General features: G+C 47.8%; 1 protein-coding gene across 8 annotated transcripts in view; it reads right to left on the bottom strand.

Moving 5' to 3' along the window:
• EMID1 (EMI domain containing 1) overlaps positions 1 to 18,917 on the bottom strand; it is a 69,316-nt gene that overhangs the window by 13,552 nt on the left and 36,847 nt on the right. For 4 of the 8 annotated variants that reach the window (XR_014559080.1, XM_083717401.1, XM_083717397.1 and 1 more), the window contains exons 7-14: positions 16,096 to 16,146; positions 15,278 to 15,385; positions 11,146 to 11,283; positions 8,663 to 8,743; positions 6,326 to 6,369; positions 5,814 to 5,876; positions 4,451 to 4,495; positions 2,955 to 2,999 (exon numbers count right to left, since the gene is read on the bottom strand). Coding sequence is in view for 6 of the 8 variants with exons in the window: in XM_083717401.1 (XP_083573527.1) it covers positions 2,955 to 2,999; positions 4,451 to 4,495; positions 5,814 to 5,876; positions 6,326 to 6,369; positions 8,663 to 8,743; positions 11,146 to 11,283; positions 15,278 to 15,385; positions 16,096 to 16,146 (575 nt within the window). In the remaining 2 variants the exon portion in view is untranslated. Of the gene's footprint in view, positions 1 to 2,954; positions 3,000 to 4,450; positions 4,496 to 5,813; positions 5,877 to 6,325; positions 6,370 to 8,662; positions 8,744 to 11,145; positions 11,284 to 15,277; positions 15,386 to 16,095; positions 16,150 to 18,917 lie in introns of all 8 variants that reach the window. The other 4 variants (XR_014559081.1, XM_083717398.1, XM_083717396.1 and 1 more) reach the window with 1 other exon arrangement.

Genomic DNA, 18,917 nt, shown 5'->3' on the forward strand with positions numbered 1-18,917 from the left:
CTCATTCACCTTGGGTTGGGGGTCGGTGACGACAAAAGGGGTCCATGAAGTCGGGGGGTTGGGAAGCCCGGTCTGCACTGACCACCAGCAACTCTTTGGGGTTGGTTTTTTTAGACAGGCGGTCTTTCCCATCCACCGGTGGAGACTGAACCAGATGTTCTACCAGTGAGCTACAGCCCTTCCCAAGTCTTCCCCGTTAAGGGGAGGGCATCTCTTTAACTCAGACTTCCCCAAACTGGTGCCCTCCAGATCTTTTGGACTACAATTTCCATCAGCCCCAGCCAGTGGCAGAGGTAATTCAAAGCGAACTCACCCCCCTCCCAATTTTGCACCACATGTAATAACAAACAGAGCAGAGGGCTAAGATCTGCCCTCCTCCCAGAGCAAGGGTGGGGAATCTCCATAGTTTCTGCCTGACTGGAAATGTACCCTTCAAATCTGACCAGGTCTCTGGCTTGACAGGATGGGGGGGAGAAACTGCCCTATTGTACAAAGGTCTAATTTACATGTGTTGCCCCGCCTCTGGCCACGCCCACCACTAGTATGTGGGGCCCCCCCAGGGCAGAAAAAGGTCCCAATTCCGTGCCTTAGAGGAACAGATGGAACGCAGGAGTTCTGGTACCAGCACACCAAGCCCCTGGGCAGAGTGAGGTGAGTGGGGTTTAGTGGGGGTGGCGGCCAGGGAAAGAGACGGGCAGGCAGAGAGCCCTCAGACAAGGATCCCCGGACACTTCCCCCCATCTCTAGACTTTGAGGCATATTCCAAGTCAGGAGTGGGGAACATTGAGCCTTCCAGATGTTGCTAAACTACAACTCCAATCATCATCATCATCCCTGGCCGTTAGCCACATTTGCCGAGGTTGATTGGAGTTGTAGTCCAGCAGCAACATCCAGAGGGCCCAAGGTGCCCCCCAAACTGGTCTCCGTGCTTCATTTTATGGCCTTTGCTTCTGGCCTGGCTGAGCTCGCAATACAATCCCAGATCGGAGCCCGGCTACGTTCATGAGGAATGGGCAAATTCTCTCCGTTTCGTGTTTCCTCAAACTGAAGTTCACTTTCCCTGTCATTCTGCAATTTAATTTTTAAGCCCACAGCTATCTGAGACTCGTTTTCACCTAACGCAGAGAGTTTTGCGCTCATTTCTTTCCTTACACACACAGAGTTTTACATGCAATTCTCCCTGACGTATTTCTCAGAAGACTCTTTCGGCATGGAGGGGTATGGCAAATTTAATAACAGTAGCAAACCAATCCCCCCACCCTCCAGTTCCTTAGCATTCATTTGGGCTCACTCTCCAGGAATTTGGATATGTGAAAGTTTTTTTGGGGGGGCTGCATTTTTGTTCTTATGTCTTGTTTTGAAAAATGCAAATCATGGTAGGTTCGCCTTTAAAATGCAGAGAGTTAAGACCCTCTATTCTCCCTCACAGAGCTACAATTCCCAGAATTGTCTGGGAACAAGGGTTTATTTTAGGTGTGATTCCTGCACTGCATAAGGTAGGACTAGTGAACCTTTTGGAGTTTTCCAACTCTACAACTCTGTGATTGATTAGCCACTCTGGCAATTGTAGCTTTGGGAATGGGGAATTTGGGAGTGGGGGTGGTCCTAAAAAACCCTCGGCACCCGTAACAAACTACAGCTCACAAGATTCTTTGGGGGCAAGCCACGACTGTTAATAGTGATATGATACTGCTTTAAATGGATGGGATGGGTGATGACCTGAGCGTTTTGATGATTGGAGCAGATGTTATTTCAAGGGGCAGCAATGAAACAGAGCACAATGCAAAAAAGCTCCTGGAGACTTTTGCAAGGGGGGAGACTGGGATTAGGGCTGCCGAACGGCTGGAAATGAAGGAGGAGAAAATATGGACCCACCCACTCTGTTCTTTCAAAAAAACTCTGATCTGCAGAAATCAGCCCACAACACTTTTCGCAGTATGGAGTCATAATCGGTTGCCAACATCTGCACACCAAGCTGCTCCTAAAAGGCAGTGCTGCAGCAGCTGGTTGAAGAGTTGGCAATCCTAGTTGGGGTCGTGCCAGAGTGTTCCCGTTCTCTTGCCTATGGGAGGAGAAAGGCAGCCTCACATGTCCGGTCCTGGTTTCAGATTGCGTTGGCCAGCAGCAAGAAAGCTGTGCTTATTTCTCCCACTGTACCATGCAAAGGAAGAATTCAGCATCTCCAAGGTGGGAAGCTTTCTTTTTTAAAACAAAAAACCAAGTTTCTAGTCCTTAAGGCTGTGGAAATAATAGGCTTAAAAGCCCACAAAAATGTGGACACAAAAGACACACACAGTCCATATAGATCATCACATGTGGTTTTTCTTGGCAAAGAACTTTGATTATTTTGGGGAACAACAACAACAACAAAATGTTCTGTTCATGCAGAATACGCACTGAACTCTGAGAAATAAAATGTCTGGTGAAGCAGCTTTTGGCTCACGGTGGCTCATGTCACACAATAACCTTTAGGGTAGCCTTCCATCCCCAATGCGGCCTCCCTGCAGATGGTTCTGGACTTCAACTCCCATCAGCCTCAGTCTCGTGCTGCTGGGGTTGATGGGAGAAAGGTTGTGCTGGCTGGGGCTGATGGGAATTGCAGTCCAAAATCAGTGGGTGCTGGTGGGGAAGCTGCTTTCAAGGCGCCGCTAGGCTCTTGGCTGTTTTGCATACCCTGGGAGGTCTCAATAGGAAAGTGCCTTCATTTCAGTACCCCTTATATCTCTTGCACACCCCTAGAAGCCTGCCAGCTTGGCTCACGTCTGAGTAGTGGAAATGGGCTTCAGTTGATGAGGGTACAATGGGGGCAGAGAGCTGGGAATCGGGGCAGATTTTTGCAGGTTCAGCTGGTTCCCAAGACTCAGTGTCCCTTGGTTGAGATAGTGAGTGTCTGGGGTGGGGGAAGAGGAGAGAAAAGGAGGGTCCCCACCCCCCACCCCACCCCACAAGCTTACCCAGGTGCCTTTCTCGCCTGGTTCACCTTTGGGCCCCGGCTCACCCTGAAGCGGAAGGAGAAAAGGCATGAGAAAACAAAGGTTTGGGGCGGTCTGTGGTCATTGCAAAAGAAATCTTCAAATAGGAAATTGCATCAGACCCTCTTCTGCTGTTGTTGAAACCTAGGAAGCTGCCTTACACAGAGTGTAAAGGCCAGTGGTCCATCTAGCACAGCATTGCCCACACTGACTGGCAGCAGCAATCACATGGGGACATTGCCAGACCTACCTGGAGCGGCCGGGAAGTGAGCCTTCTGCATGCAAGGCAGATAGATGCTCCAGATACCGCACTTGCCCCCTTGCTGAATTGTGTAAAACAGCATATAACGCCGAAGTACTGAATTCAAGAGCCACGTACCGCAACAGCAGGAAGAATCTTACATGCAACATTTTGGAAAGGCACACGGGGAACATAGTAAGATGGATTTATTAAGGTAACTCTGGGAGCATTTGAGAATCGCAACATCTCATTGTCATGATTAGAGATGGAGAAAGGTTTCCATAAGCTGGAAGTGGTTGAAAATTAGTAACCAACCCAGCATAAAGAATTTGCAACCTCAGGCAATTTCAGTGAGAATTGGAAGGGCTCCATAGAGACTTATGAGCTCACAGAACTTATGTTAGTGACCTATGATGTAAGGCGTATGTAATACAATAAAAAGCTTCATACAGGTGTCAGGAAAAAACAAAGCTTTTTTCTTTCCAAGGGTAAGGGTGGTGCAGGTAGGAGGGGTAGGCTTGGCCCACCCTGGGAAAGGCAGATTATGGATGCTGCCTTGGGCATGGAGACAGGCCTTTATAATAACTGTGTAATGTTAAGAATCCAGTACCTAGAGTAGGCCTCTCCCTGCCAGACTTGAAATTATATTTTGAAGCTTCCTGTATTTGCTGGATCCGGGAATGGATATAACTAAAAAATACAGAGATTTTGAAGGATATGACAATAGATTTGGCTGGCATGCATACTTGTGGTATGAAAAGGCAAGAGTACATCAAAGTTTTCGAAATCATATTAAAGTTTGGCAGAAGTATTAGATTATTAGAACTGTGCTTTTTTTTAATTGATTTTTACGCCAGACTGGAAACTGAAGAGCTGGGTATAAATGCTTTTGAATCGAGGATGGTGAACCCGCGCAGGCCTCACATGTCACTGGACTCAACTCCCATCATCCCTGACCGTTGACCTTGCTGGCTGGGTCTGATGGGAGATGGACTCCAACAACTCTCCGGAGGAACCCAGGTCCCCCAGCCCTGCTTCAAACGAATCAATGAATGAACAAGCGAATGAATGAAAGTCCCATGGAGAACGGTGACCGAGGAAGTTCTCATGTAGTGTAAGGGACATTTCTCAGAATGTGCAGAAGTTCCCTGGGCACTGGAGTTTGCCACTAGCCACCCAAATTTATTGCACCCACCCTAGCAGGGTATTCTCTCCTCCTCCACTGTGCCACACTTACGCGTTCTCCATCAAGACCTTGGCGGCCAGGATATCCTTGCGGTCCCTACAGGAGAAACAAAGGAGTAGAAAAGAGAAAACCTGAGTCACAGAATCATAGAACTGTAGAGTTGAGAGGGACCTCAAGAGTCATCTAATCCAACCCCCTGAAAATGCAGTTCATGGCTATATGCTTCGGTTCTCCTGCCCCACCAGCCCTCCAGGGACCTGCCTAAAACCCCTTTTTGCTCTTCATCCTCTGCTAATAATAATAATAATAATAATAATAAATTTATTTATACCGTGCCCATCCGGCTAGGTTTCCCCAGCCACTCTGGGTAGCTCCCAACAGATTAAAAACAGAATAAAACTTCAAATATTTAAAACTTCCCTAAACAGGGCTGCCTTCAGATGTCTTCTGAAAGTCATATAGTTGTTTATTTTCTTGACATCTGAGGGGAGGGTGTTCCACAGGGCAGGCGCCACCACCGAGAAGGCCCTCTCTGCCTGGTTAAAGCAAGTGCAGGGAACCTCTGGCCTTCCAGAATTTGTTAAACTCCAACTCCCATCAACCCCTTGCTGGGGCTGGAAGGAGTTGTAGATCAGCAACATACGGAGGGCCAAAGGTTCCCCACAGTGCTAAAGCAAGCAGGCATTATTTGAATCCAGGTCCTCCGGGCAAGTATACGAACACGAGAGCCCACCCCATGTCTGATCCTGACCTGGAGGGAGGCGCCTGCTACTTTATATGGCTCTGGCTCAGGGAGAAATCCCACAGGGGCAGTTCCTCCAGCCCCACAGTGCATTAAGAGCTCTGAGTGCTCCATTGGGTTTCCTGTTCTGGCAGATGGAGGGTTGCCATCTTCCAGCCAGCCACTGTAGATACGCTTTCGAAAGCTGCTTGATGTGCAGACGTCAGCAGGGGTAATAACAGCTCTACAGTGGTACCTTTGGATGCGAACAGGATCCGTTCCGGAGCCCCGTTCGCATCCTGAAGCGAACGCAACCTGCGTCCACACGTGCGCGGGTCGCGATTCGCCGCTTCCACGCATGCACGTGACGTCATTTTGAGTGCCTATGCATGCGCGAGCGGCAAAACCCGGAAGTAACACGCTCCACGGAACACAACCTGAAAATATTCATCCCGAAGCTATTTCTACCCAAGGTATGAGTGCATATCTTGTGGAGAGGAATTCCTTGCTGGCGGCTGCAAGTCAAACCAGTTTGGTTGGTCTAGTTAAGGACACCGCAGTTTAAGGAGATCGACCAAGCTGGAAGCTGATTCTTAGCTGTGATTCCTGCATGTATCCAACCACACCATTCTCTGATGCTATGAAACTTGGATGTAAGCCTGAGGGCACGTGGTGCTGGAGGGCGGTACTCACTCTTTCTCCTCTTTCTCCAGGGGTACCAGCTGCCCCGTCGGCGCCTGGGGTTCCGGGGCTCCCCTGAAAGAAAGAACCATCGTAGCTTCAAACAACAACAACAACAACAACAATAATAATAAGCCTGTTTGAATGAAAGGCGATGTACAAATAAACAGCAACATAACACTACTTGCATAAGACGCGATTAATAATAATAATAATAATAACAACAACAATAATAATAATACAACAATGGATCTCAGTTGCAAGGGACCGTTCTTTTGCAATTCAAGAAAATCTTTAATAAAAAAATTTCCAAGTCGGTTGCAAGGGATCTCTCCCCAAATACGGTGGCAGCTAAGTGTTACCTACAGTTTAGTCCCAAAATACTGGGAGGTTCCAGGCCCTGGAAAAACACCACCTCCTATTCAAATCATCAGCTCAAAATGCAATTGGGCTGTTTCCACAGCAAAAGTGCTGCCCCTCCCAGAAACCCTTGCTTCCTCCCGTCAGAGATTAGGGGTACTTACATCACGTCCCGGCTGACCTGGGGTTCCAGCTGGCCCTGGAGGACCTACAGGGAGAAAGAGGTTGCACACCCCTGGTCAGCAACTAATTTTTGCTGCTTTGAGAAGGGAGGAGTTGGAGGGAAGGGCAAAAGCCCCCCAAACGTCCTTTTCCACAATGGCCAACCAGCAGCACCTACAAGGCTGCAGCCTTAAGTACAACCTTCCCACCCCACCCTGAGTTTTGTTGTGGCTGTCGCTTCCCACCCCTCAGGGGGCAGGATTTGGCCCTGATCTGTTGCAACTCCCACTTAATACTGTGATAGGAATTTTGAGGTCTTAGATATATGGTAATGTTCATAGCCACACGTACATAGATCAGCACAGGAAGACCGACCTGAAGCCATTTTGATTCCTAAACTGAGCAAATGTTTTCTCTGCAAGGTCAAAGTGGGAAACCTCCCCATTGTCTCTTTCCTCACAAATATTGTCTTAAGGGCACATTTAAGATATGAATAGGGTGTGAGCCTGTGACCTGGCCCAGGAACTAAGTATTTATCATTACAAAAGACTAGCCAGGCTCCCCAGGCAATCCAATCAAGTAACCTGCCAGACAGGAGATAAACAACAACAGGAGAAAAACAACATTCAAATTTCTGTTTAGACCTCCTTTTCTGAGATGTAGATCTGAGGGGTGGTCTTAGGTTACACCCCTTCCATGATGCATGTATGATGTTTCTGTGGGTGGTCTTGATCTACAGGGTGGCAATTTCAAAATTCTTTATAAAGCCTTGCCCGCCATTTTTCTGGGTTCCTCCGCTCTCCTGTGGGTGAGGGGAGCACCCTGTTGCAACAGATCAATAAAGATCAAGCTTACTAGCTGCTTTGCTTCTCATTATTTTCTGGTTGGCCTCTGTTATTTTCTCCTACCAATAGGGAACCTATGTAAGGACTCTATATGGGCTCTTGGATACCCCATAAGGGAAAAGGGCAATTTTTGTTTACAACAATACTGTGCGACTCCCTTTCTAGCTGGGCCTGGCAGACTCGTGCTCTAGTCTAGGCGGACGAAAACAATTCCTACCACGGTCAGAAAACACTTCCAACAACTTTCCTGGAACGGAAAGTGCCACCAGAGGCCAATAGAACGTCAGCTATCAAATCCTTCCTAAAGTTGAGTGAACCATCAGCCATGGATGGCAACAGGTTGTATTGTTTCCTACCAGGACACTCACAGAATACGCTGAAAAAGGCACGAGAAAGCTGTTGTGCTGGTTGGGAATGGCAGATCTGCAAAGACCGGCTGTGGCTGGCTGGGAGTCCAAAACATTCAGAGGGCAAATCGAGTCCATGCAGCTCTCATCGTCGGCAAGCCACAAATTTCATTTCAGCAGTCAGATACTATGGGGAGAGGCACTTCAAGCGTTCAGGGTGGAATGGCCACATTTCGCGGACCCAGCTTTTGACAGGTATGTGCATGGTGACATCATTTGGAATATCTCCTGTGGTTCTCCTGTCTCTCCTAGACTCCCTTTGGAGAAGGGCCGAACATGGAGGTAGGGCATCTATCCGCCTTGCAGGCAGAAGGTCCCAGATTCAGTCCCTGATGGCATCTCCCCAGGTACAGATGGGAATGCCCTCTGCCTGGAGAGCTGCTGCGGGTCTGTGTGGACAATATTGAGCTAGATGGAACAATGGTCTGCCTGTTTGTCTGCCTGAGGAAGCTTCATATTTTGCTGTTTCTGTAGGAAGGGCCAGAGCTCAGAGCATCTAAAGTCCCAGGTTCGAAAACATTCAAACTAACTTTTATTTAAAAACCTGAAGCTTTTCTATTAGGCATTACAGGTCAAGAACTGCCAAGAGAAAAGAATAAACTCTTTATGTATGCTATGACGGCGGCTAGGATATTACTAGCCCAAAGATGGAAAAACAAAGAAATACAAACTAAAGAAGAATGACTTCAAAAACTGATGGAATATGCTGAAATGGTGAAACTAACAGAAAGACTCAGAGATAAAGACAACTCACTAGCAGGGTTTGAGTAAACACTTACAAGCAACAAAAATAAGTACAAAAAACTAGAAAGGTGATGTTAAAATGATAAGAGATAATAACAATTAATATAGAAAATTTAGATGTGATATAATATAGCAAGCAGGGGAAGCCAATATGTTCAAAACCAGAAAAGGAAGTTGAGGAAAGCCGGCATTAAAATCTAATTAAAAAATTATTTTTTTTAAAAAAAGTCCCAGGTTCAATCCCCAAAGGAGTTTCCAGACAATGCCACCTGAAACCCCATAGAGCTGCTGCCCGTCATTCCCCCATCTTTGGGTGAAGATACAGGGCCAAAAAGAGATTTACCCACAGGTCCCGGAAGGCCAGGCGGCCCAGCTGGCCCAGTGACGCCCGTTTCAATGAAGGTGTTTGACAGAAGTGGGTCCCCTGAAATCACACAAGTAGAGAAAGACCAGGGAATGGGTGTCTCTCCTTTGGAAACCAGGCTGGTTATACAAAGTATTGATTTCTATACAGTCATACCTTGGGTTACAGACGCTTCAGGTTGTGCGTTTCCGGGTTGCGCACCACGCCGAACCTGGAAGTACCGGAATGGGTTACTTCCGGGTTTCGGTGCTTGCCCTTGTGCAGAAGCGCTAAATCACACTTTGTGCATGCACATAAGTGCCAAATTGCGACCCGTGTGTGCGCAGACCATCCTCTGTACCGGTTAATGCCAAAATAAGCCTCTGAGCAGTTCGCAAAGCTTTAAAATCCCTCAAAATATAAAACCTCCGCTATTATAATAGGCAGTCAAACCATCCCCCATGAAACAGCCTTGGTAAATTGGCACCCTCCAGATGTGATCTCTTAATTCTTTATTCCAATCCTCCCTTAGTTCGCTAGTAACAAAGATTTATATATGTTGATGACCATTTTTTGTTGTTGTTGTTGCGTAAGAACTAATCAACTGCTTCAATATCTCTGGGGGTCTCTGAGGGTGGAAAAGCTGCTGGTCCATAGATGGTGGTTAGCAAGTGTTTTATCTGGAGATATTGCCATTGAGCATTTGTAGGTAATCTGTATTTGACTCTTAAGATGGAATATGTATAAAATTCATCCTCTTCGTTTATCAGCCGGTCTAACGTTAATACAGTGGTACCTTGGTTTATGAACTTAATCTGTTCCGGAAGTCCTTTCTTAAACCAAAGCGTTTCTTAAACCGAGGCGTGCTTTCCCATAGCAGCGGGGGACTCAATTTACAAATGAAACACACTCAACAGGAAGCAGAACATGTTCTTATTCCAAGGCAAAGTTCACAAACCAAAACACCTACTTCTGGGTTTGCAGCGTTCTTAATCCAAGTTGTTCCTAAATTAAGCTGTTCTTAAACCAAGGTACCACTGTATACCGAAATTCATCCACTTCTTCCATACGACCATTTCTTTCCTGATTTTTAAAGACGGGTTTCCCCACAAAGTCATTTTGTCGTGGGAGAAAAGGTCGAATTTATAGTTTTTGGACATGTGGTGCCACATTGTTCGAACTGATGTTATTGTTTCAATAGCATCTTAAGCATTAATGTTTTAAGAACCCAAGTGCTGCCCATCTTTCTAAAGGTGCTACATAGGAATATTCCAAAGTAGCCCAATTTGGACCGTTGTTTTCAGTTATGGGTCTCCAGAATTGTGTACCTGACAGTAAATATGCTTGGTGATACAATTCTAAGTCTGGGATCCCAAATCCTCCATCTTTTATCCGTATTTGCATTTTTTGCAGAGATATTTCTTGGAACTGAAGAGCCCCAAAGGCATTTTCTAAACGAAGATTTAGCTGGGGCTGATGGGAGATATAGTTCCAAACATCTGGATGGTGCCAGTTTGGCCAAGGCTGCCTTAAAAGAAAACAGCAGTTTGAACAGGAGACTGCAGTAGACAGATCAAGGGGAGAGCGAATGGGCAAAACCATCTTGGACCAAGAGATTTAAGCATATTTCACTGCACAAAAACAGACCAGGAAATGAGCAGCTAATGCAGGGGCCCTTTGTCAGCTCAAAGGCAACATTCCCTTCTGGGCAACCTCTCAAGGGCCACATGGCAGTAGTGGGCAGGGCCAGAGGCAAAAGTGGGCGGGACAACGGATGTAAAAAATTAACCTTTATACAGTAGGCAAGCTTCTACACTCCCACATGTAGAGAGGATCGCGGAGTGGGGAGTGGAGTCCGGAGGGAGCCTGCCTGCACGCGTGACCTTGGGGTGCGGAGCACACACACCCCTCACAGACAAAGCCACAGCTGTCTGAAAATTGTTACCTCTGTCTAACCATTTGCAGTCTCAGTAGTCTGCGGTGTCCTGTCTATAACCTTTGTCTCAGAGACCTTTTGTCTCCTTCGTCATACACTGTGCAAGGGGAAAATGACGCGGTGGAAACAGGTGCCAAAATAACTTTGTACCACCCCACGATCTCGGGACCGGAAGATGTGTAAAGGTCACAGCCCAAAATGTATCTGCCTGGTTTGCATATTTGTCTCAATAAAAGGAGGCTCCACAGAGCTGGCCAGCAGCACGCTTTCAGCTCACCTGTGCGCAGCTCATCTGCATTGTCAACTCCTGCCTCATGTCCATCACTTCACACAGCCCTTTTAGTCTTCCATCCAGGGAAGAAAGATCCAAGTTCAAGGACACATTCCACTCAGGGCAAAGCACTCAGAGAGGGTGAGGCCAAGGGGGCGTGGCCTGAGGAGAGTTCCAAGGCCAGCTGGTGAGGCCAGGAGGGCCGTATCCAGCTCACAGGCCTGAGGTTCCCTACCCCTGTGGCCAAGACACTTCCCAGCCCGGGAGGTTACTCACTTTGATCCGGAATGGGCGATATCTTTGGTCCCACAGGGGCTGGTGGACCTGGTGGTCCAGGGGGTCCTGGGAGGCCCTTCTCTCCCGGGAAACCTCTTGCGCCGTCCCGCCCGGGGGGACCAGGAGGCCCCGGAGGCCCTGGATGAAATCGTGGGAGGGGAAAACAAAACAAAACAAAGCAGCACAATGGTGAACAATGAGAGCTGAGCCAGGAAAGGTGGGTTTCTTCCAGCACCTGTGGGCAAAAGCTCAGGGCGCCACTTTTTTAGTTATTTATCACATTTATACGCTACTTTTTTCTGTCAAGGAGCTCAAGCGTGGTGCACATGGTTCCCCATTCTTCCCTTTTCATCCTCACAACAACCCTGTGAGGTAGGTCAGGCTGAGAGACGGTGGGCGGTCCCAGGTCACACCGCCCACTGAGTTTCAGAGCAGAGCGGGGATTCGAACCCTGGTCTCTCATAGATTCGAGTCCGACACTATTATGCCACATTGGCTCTCATGCTGAGCATGAGGAACAGCAGAATGTGAGCTGTACAAGCAGGGATTTGCGTGGTTGTCAGATCTGTGCACAAGGGCAGCACCAAATCCAGCTTCTGGAAAACCTCAGCTTTCATTTAAAAATGGAAGCAAGTTTTGCCTCTTGTGTTGCTTCTCCTGAATCAGCAACTGGGCACAGTTCGGCCTGCTTGATTTAACTTACCACCACATCTATCGTTATCAATGATGATGATGATAAATTATGGTGACATTTCCCATATAATGCCCTTTCTTTTACGGGGCCCCCAAAACAAAGGGTTGTATAGACCCACTGAAATGTGCGCATGAACCTAAGCTGGTGGTATCCATTAACTTCAATGGGCTTACTCTGATTAGGACTAGCACTGCAGCCAACTCCCAAGTAAAATCACAGACAGGTCAGCAGTAAATGATACAAACACAAATTACATATAATGCTGCAAAGGCCTGTGGGAAATCTTGAACGAAAAGAGTGTGGACAGACACTCCATTTTCAATAAAGAGGAAATGCCTTAACCAGGGAGCCACCACTGAGAAGGCTCTGCTTCATGTGGCAAACTCCACGGCGTCGTTATGTTGTTAAGGAGGATTGGGGTTGGCATGGATGTCCTCTGGGGATCCCCTGCAACCGTGGGATTCTGTAGCTGTAAGACTGGGGTCTGCAGAAGAGGATGGCTGCTAAAACTGTCAACTCAATTCCTTTCGCTAAGTCAACAGGCCCTAGCCAGCTTTATTGAGAACTGTTTGCCATGTAAGCTTTACAATATGTTGCCATGGGAACTAAATAGATAGCTGGCATCTGAAAAAAGGTGACACCACTCCTTCTCCTGATTGGAGGTGATCTTCTTGTTATAAGGCACAAATGGGGAACCTGTGGCCCTTCAGATGAAACTCCAATTCTCCTCAGCCCCAGCAAGCACGTCCAAAAGGTCAGACGATGAAAGCTGGAGTTTGACAATATCTGGGATGCCACAGGCTCCCCCATCCCCATCGCTAAGGGGTTCAGAGGCAGGTTTTTGGCTCCGAGCGGCTTGGAGCTGAAGACCGGGAGCGTGCAGAGACGGGAGCGGAGCGAAGGGGGAGATCGGATTTGGCAAAGGCAACCCCTTCCTACTCACTCCCTGCTCCCCCCCCCAAAAAACAAATTAGCTCAGGGAGGTCCAGAACAAAGAAGTGGGATTTACAGAGAGTTAAGCCTAGGAGTGGGGGGGAGAGGGTGGTGAATGGGGTCTGTGTGGGGTTGGGCTGGCTGGTTAATGTTTTAACTCCAAACGGCCAGCGGCAACTTTCTCTGGGACGCTTTCCAAACCCAATAAACATTAAGCAGACCCACAGAGACGGCCAAGTACGACCACAGCTCCACATGAGCTCAGATCCCCAGCCTTGTTTGCCCGGGGAGGGTGCTTCCACCCCAGCAAATCCCCCCCCCCAAAAAAAACCCACTACGAGAGACTTCAAGATATCCTACAATGACTGTGTTTTCCTCAGATTTCTGATCATGGAGGCAAACTTCCAAACCATACCCATACTTCCAAACATCGGAGACACGCTTCACTCTCGTGTCCCATCCCCCCCTCAAAAAATAGGTTTTAGATCGGGAGAGAGAAAGAGGGCACACGTACAAACATTCGTCCTGCAGAGGAACCCATGGTGCACACCACCATGTCACTGGAATGAGAGACAGTGTGGTGCAGTGGGTAGAGCATGAGAGTACAACGTGGGAGAGACCACTCAGCCACGTGAAGCTCACCGTGGGGTGTGACCTTGGGCCAGTCACTGTCGCCTAGCCTAGCCTACTTTGCAGGGATGTTGTGAGGATTAGATGAGGAGAGGCAGAATCATGTAGGCCACGTTGAGCTCCTTGGAGGAAGAATTCAGTATATAAACGTAGTAATATATTATTGGTTTTCTGTGGACCCCAGGGTTTGTGTGCCACCATTTACATAACAAAAACTAATGTCGCGATATCAACATTTTCAAAAGCACTGCATTTTCCGTATTTTTTTGCTCTATAAGACGCACCAGACCATAAGATGCACCTAGTTTTTGGAGGAGGAAAACAAGAAAAATAATATTCTTAATCTCAGAAGCCAGAACAACAAGAGGGATCGCTGCGCAGCGAAAGCAGCAATCCCTCTTGCTGTTCTGGCTTCTGGGATAGCTGCACAGCCTGCATTTGCTCCGTAAGACGCACACACATTTCCCCTTACTTTTTAGGAGGGAAAAGTGAGTCTTATAGAGCAAAAAATACGTTACTTAGCTAATTGGGAGCCCCTGGCCTAGTCGTTGCCGTTTCTTTGCAAGGCAAGGCAAGCTCAAAGCAACTTGCCACAACATCAGAAAGGTTTCTTTCATCATTCACTAACAACTGCAAGATCTAAAGGAAGTTTAAACTGCCAGATAAATGGATAGGCTGATGAGAACATCTCACAGGGATCAAGAATACGATTAAACAAATCATTGCTAATGCATAATAAGGTCTAACAATAAAATGCATGAACTTAATCTAGAGGATGCATTCCCAGAACTAACACAAGCAATACCCCTTAAACCCTCCAGGTGTTTTGGACTGTCAGGTGTGGGGAACCTTTGGCCTTCCAGATGTTGCTGAGATGTTGTTGACCTACATCTCCCATCAACCCCAGAAAGCATCACCAGAGGTGATGATGTATAGTTCAGCAACATCTGGAGGGCTTAAGGTTCCCCACACCTGAACTGGGTATGATGGGATTTGTAGTCCGAAACATCAAATTATATATCCCTCCACATGATTCATTTCGAGTAGCAGAAAAAGGTCCCGGAGACTTGGGAGGGGGGGTCTCCCCCAAGGCTGCTAGCTACCGTATTTTTCGCTCTATAAGACACACCCAACCGTAAGACGCACCTTGTTTTAGAGGGGGAGAACAAGAAAAAAAACAATTCTCTCCCTCTCTGCGCAAAGGCCCCTTCTGCGAAGCGGCAGGAGAAGAAGAAGAAGAAGAGGAAGAGTTTGGATTTGATATCCCGCCTTTCACTCCCTTTAAGGAGTCTCAAGGCGGCTAACATTCTCCTTTCCCTTCCTCCCCCACAACAAACACTCTGTGAGGTGAGTGAGGCTGAGAGACTTCAGAGAAGTGTGACTAGCCCAAGGTCACCCAGCAGCTGCATGTGGAGGAGCGGAGACTCGAACCCGGTTCCCCAGATTACGAGACTACCGCTCTTAACCACTACACCACACTGGCTCCCAACTGGCAGAGCCCCTTCCATTTCTCCTCCCGCTTCGCTGAAGGGGCGCTGCACAGAGAGGGAAAGCTGTGCAGCGCCTCTCCAGCGAAGCGAAGCCAGGACAGCAAGAGGGATCAGTGCACACCGACTCCTCTTGCTCTCCTGGCTTCAGGGATAGCCGCCCGAATCCTCTGAAGCGCAGCGGGAGCTCTGGAGGCTTCGCGTTGCTTTCGCTGAAGCCATGGAGCCTGCATTCTCTCCATAAGATGCACACACATTTCCCCTTTCTTTTTAGTAAGTGTGTCTTATAGAGCGAAAAATATGGTAAGTTGTTTTTAGCTGGAAATGCAGAGGATTGAACCATGCAAGGAGAAGGCAGAGTTGCACCCATAGAGCAGCGAGGGCTTACCTTGCGGTCCAGCAGGGCCTTTGACACCAGGTACGCCTGACGGGCCGCGGATGCCAATGTCTCCTTTGGGACCCACAGGGCCTGGGGGTCCCTGCGAGGCCAGCCTCCCTGAAACAAAAGGTTTGGAAAGGGAAGGCGGTAACAGTCGAGGAAGACGCGCATTCCCAAGATCACAACATACACTGAAAGCACACAGCTTCCTCCAAAGAAGCTTGGGAACTGTAGTTTGTTAAGGGTGCTGGGAATTGTAGCTCTGTGGTAGGGAGAAACTACAGTTCCCAGGATTCTCTTGCTGGGAAGTTGTGTGCTTCAGATACATGGAGCGGCCATAGCCAAAAAGGGATGTGTTGAGACTGAGATTCACGGCGAAGGGTGTGTTGCAGCGAGAATTTCAGTCCTTGAGAAAGTGAAATGCTTGAAGACGTCGGATTACAGCAGGAAAAGAAAAGATTAATGTAAAACGAACATTTCACACAGAAATTCACAGTCTCCTTTTATCAATCGTCAGCCAAGACCCTTCTTCACGCGGCCCCTCCTCAAAATGAAAATGGGTCTTTTCCAGAAGTGGTTCCCCAACTTGTGCAACTCTCTCCCCAGGGAGACTCGCCTGACACTAGTTACATATCTTTTGGTCCCAGGCAAAAACATTCTTTTTTTAGCCATCTATGGCCTTTCTGCATAGGTGGGATGTTTCGATGTAGTTTGTTTGCTTTTTAAAAAACAGAAGTGTCTTTCATAATTTATTTTTAATGCTGCTTTGAATGTATCTGTACGTTTTCTTTTTCCCTTAAAATATTGTAAGTCGCTTGAGTACATACCATCCCGTCCAGGTATCATGGTCCTCAGCCTCTCTCTGGGGCCTGGAGAACCTGTTGAATACAGAGGGGACAAGATGTTACCTGGAGCTCCTACAAGCAAGGCTATGTTAAGAGTGTAACACATGTACACGCCATGCAGTGTCCCTGCTCTTCCTTCTTTCAGGATCTTTGGAATGCTGCTGTTGAAAGTGCAGCAGCAGATATCATTCAATTTGTAATATAAGGGTTAATTCTGCTCATGTTAAAGTCAAGTGGACAAGAGCGGGACAGGTGGAGATGTTGCTTAGCAACTGGGCAAAATGACATGATCTTTACTGGGGAAGCATGTGCTCCGATTGGCCGTGTAGTTCTGAGGAAGTTTTCCTCTGTATGTTTGGTCAAATCTCTTTCTGCTATGTACAAGGCCTGACGTAAGTAAGAAGAAACCTCCCTGTTCCTTTCTCCTCAGATCATACACTGCTCTCTGTTCACTGCTCTCTGTAAATTGTTATCAGGGTTGCTTTTCTCTCTGTACTCCATCTGTGGTATTTAAGTGACCCTGCTACCAACTGCAAGGAGACACAAGGACTTTAAACCCTAGACATGGGGTCAGAGGCAGAACTGACCGCTGGGATGAAAAGCCTGGAGACACACACACAGAGAGAGAGAGAGAGACAGACAGACAGACAGACAAGACACACAGAGACAGAAAGAAAAAACTAAGCCAGACCCCATTTGCACACAAAGGCATGGAACATTCTCTTCCCCACCCCACCTCTGCAATCCATCAGTTTGGGAAAATGCAGCAACCCTTTGAATGATGACTCCTTCTAATTTGAACTCAGTGCTCCCATGACTGAACCACCAAGAAGGAAGTGGGAGATTCAGTCACCCCTAGGGTGTAGGGCAGTATATAAATTCATAATAGTAATAATAATAATACAGTGGTACCTCAGGTTAAGTACTTAATTCGTTCCGGAGGTCCGTACTTAACCTGAAACTGTTCTTAACCTGAAGCACCACTTTAGCTAATGGGGCCTCCTGCTGCCGCTGTGCTGCTGCTGCTGCCGCGCGATTTCTGTTCTCATCCTGAAGCAAAGTTCTTAACCCGAGGTACTATTTCTGGGTTAGCGGAGTCTGTAATCTGAAGCGTATGTAACCTGAAGCGTATGTAACCCGAGGTACCACTGTAATAATAATAATAATAATAATAATAATAATAATAATAATAGGAACCACAGAATGTTGCATGCCATTTAGAAAGCAAAAGAACTCAGGAGGGGGGCATGCAGATGGAGAGTGAATTTGCTTTTTTGAGCCTCCAAGAGCATCGCTGTGTTTTCTGCATTGAAGGTTGGGACTAATCTGACCCTTAAGAGTCCCTTCCAACTCCACAATTCTATGATTCTCATATAGTAGCTGCATCCCCGAATAATGAACCATTTCGTCGTTATCATTCCCACAAAGTGCCAAGTTCTGTGCTCCCCAAAAGAACCCCATTCCTGCAGCTGCATTTCCACCATCTCGAGGCTTTTCAGATGCAGGTGGCAATCCAGTCCCTAGGGATTTTTTTGTATCGAGAAAAACCGAGGAAGAAGGGACACGATGGGAGCTTATGAAAGTCTGCACAGTCTGGGGAAAGCGATAGAGGGGAGTTCCTCTCCCTCTCTCATAACACGGCAACCCAGGGACATCCAAGGATGTTGGGGGTTGGAAGATTTGGAACAGGCAAAAGAAGCAGCTTCTTCACGCAGCAAATAGTTGGACTAGGGAACTCACTGCCACAGGAGGCAATGATGGGCACACAAGGTGAATGGCTTTGATTAGACAAATTCATGGAGGCTATCAATGGGTACTAGCCACAACAGCAATGCTCTGCCTCCATGTTCAGAGGGAGTAATGCTTCTGAAAAGCAGTTGCTGGAAGTTGCAGGTGGGGAAAGTACTCTTGCGCTTGGGTCTTCCTCAAGGGTTTCCCATTACAGGCATCTGGTTGGCCACTGTGAGAACAGAACTAAATGGGTCATTGGCCTGATTCAACAGAGTTCTTCTTAGGGGGCGCGGGGGGCGCTCCAGTCTAAACCACTGAGCCTCTTGGCGATCGGAAGGTTGGCGGTTTGAATCCCAACGACGGGGTGAGCTCCCGTTGCTCTGTCCCAGCTCCTGCCAACCTAGCAGTTCGAAAGCACGCCACTGCAAGTAGATAAATAGGTACCGGTGCGGCGGGAAGATAAACAGAGTTTCCATGCTCTCTGGCTTCTGTCACGGTGTTCCATTGCACCAGAAGCGGTTTAGTCATGACCCGGAAAAATGTCAGTGGACAAACGTCGGCTCCCTCGGCCTGAAAGCGAGATGAGTGCTGCAACCCCATAGTTGCCTTTGACTGGACTTCATCGTCCTGGGGTTCTTTACCCTTTTTTACCTCTTAGGGCTGCAACGCCACAAGTTACAACTGCGCTAGAACAAGGACCCCTTTGCCACACAACGATCCTGAAGCGACTCTGAGGTCCCCCATCATGTTTATCTTCCTGCCGCAGCAGTACTTATTTATCTACTTGCGCTGGCGTGCTTTCAAACTGCTAGGTTGGCAGGAGCTGGGACAGAGCAATGGGAGCTCATCCCATTGTGGGGATTCAAACCGCCAACCTTCCAATCAGCAAGCCCAAGAGGCTCAGTGGTTTAGACCACAGCGCCGCCTGTGTCCCCTAAGAAGAGCTCTGCTGAATCAGGCCAAAGACCAATCTCTGAGGCACCGAAAACCCTGCATAAGTCAATGTGGGACATTCTCTGCAAAGCAGAAACGCAACCGAGGAACAACAGCAGTTGCTCACGGCGCATCATGTT

The sequence above is a fragment of the Podarcis gaigeae genome (genome assembly GCF_964106915.1).
Source record: "Podarcis gaigeae genome assembly, chromosome: 16".
Taxonomy (NCBI): Eukaryota; Metazoa; Chordata; class Lepidosauria; order Squamata; family Lacertidae; genus Podarcis; species Podarcis gaigeae.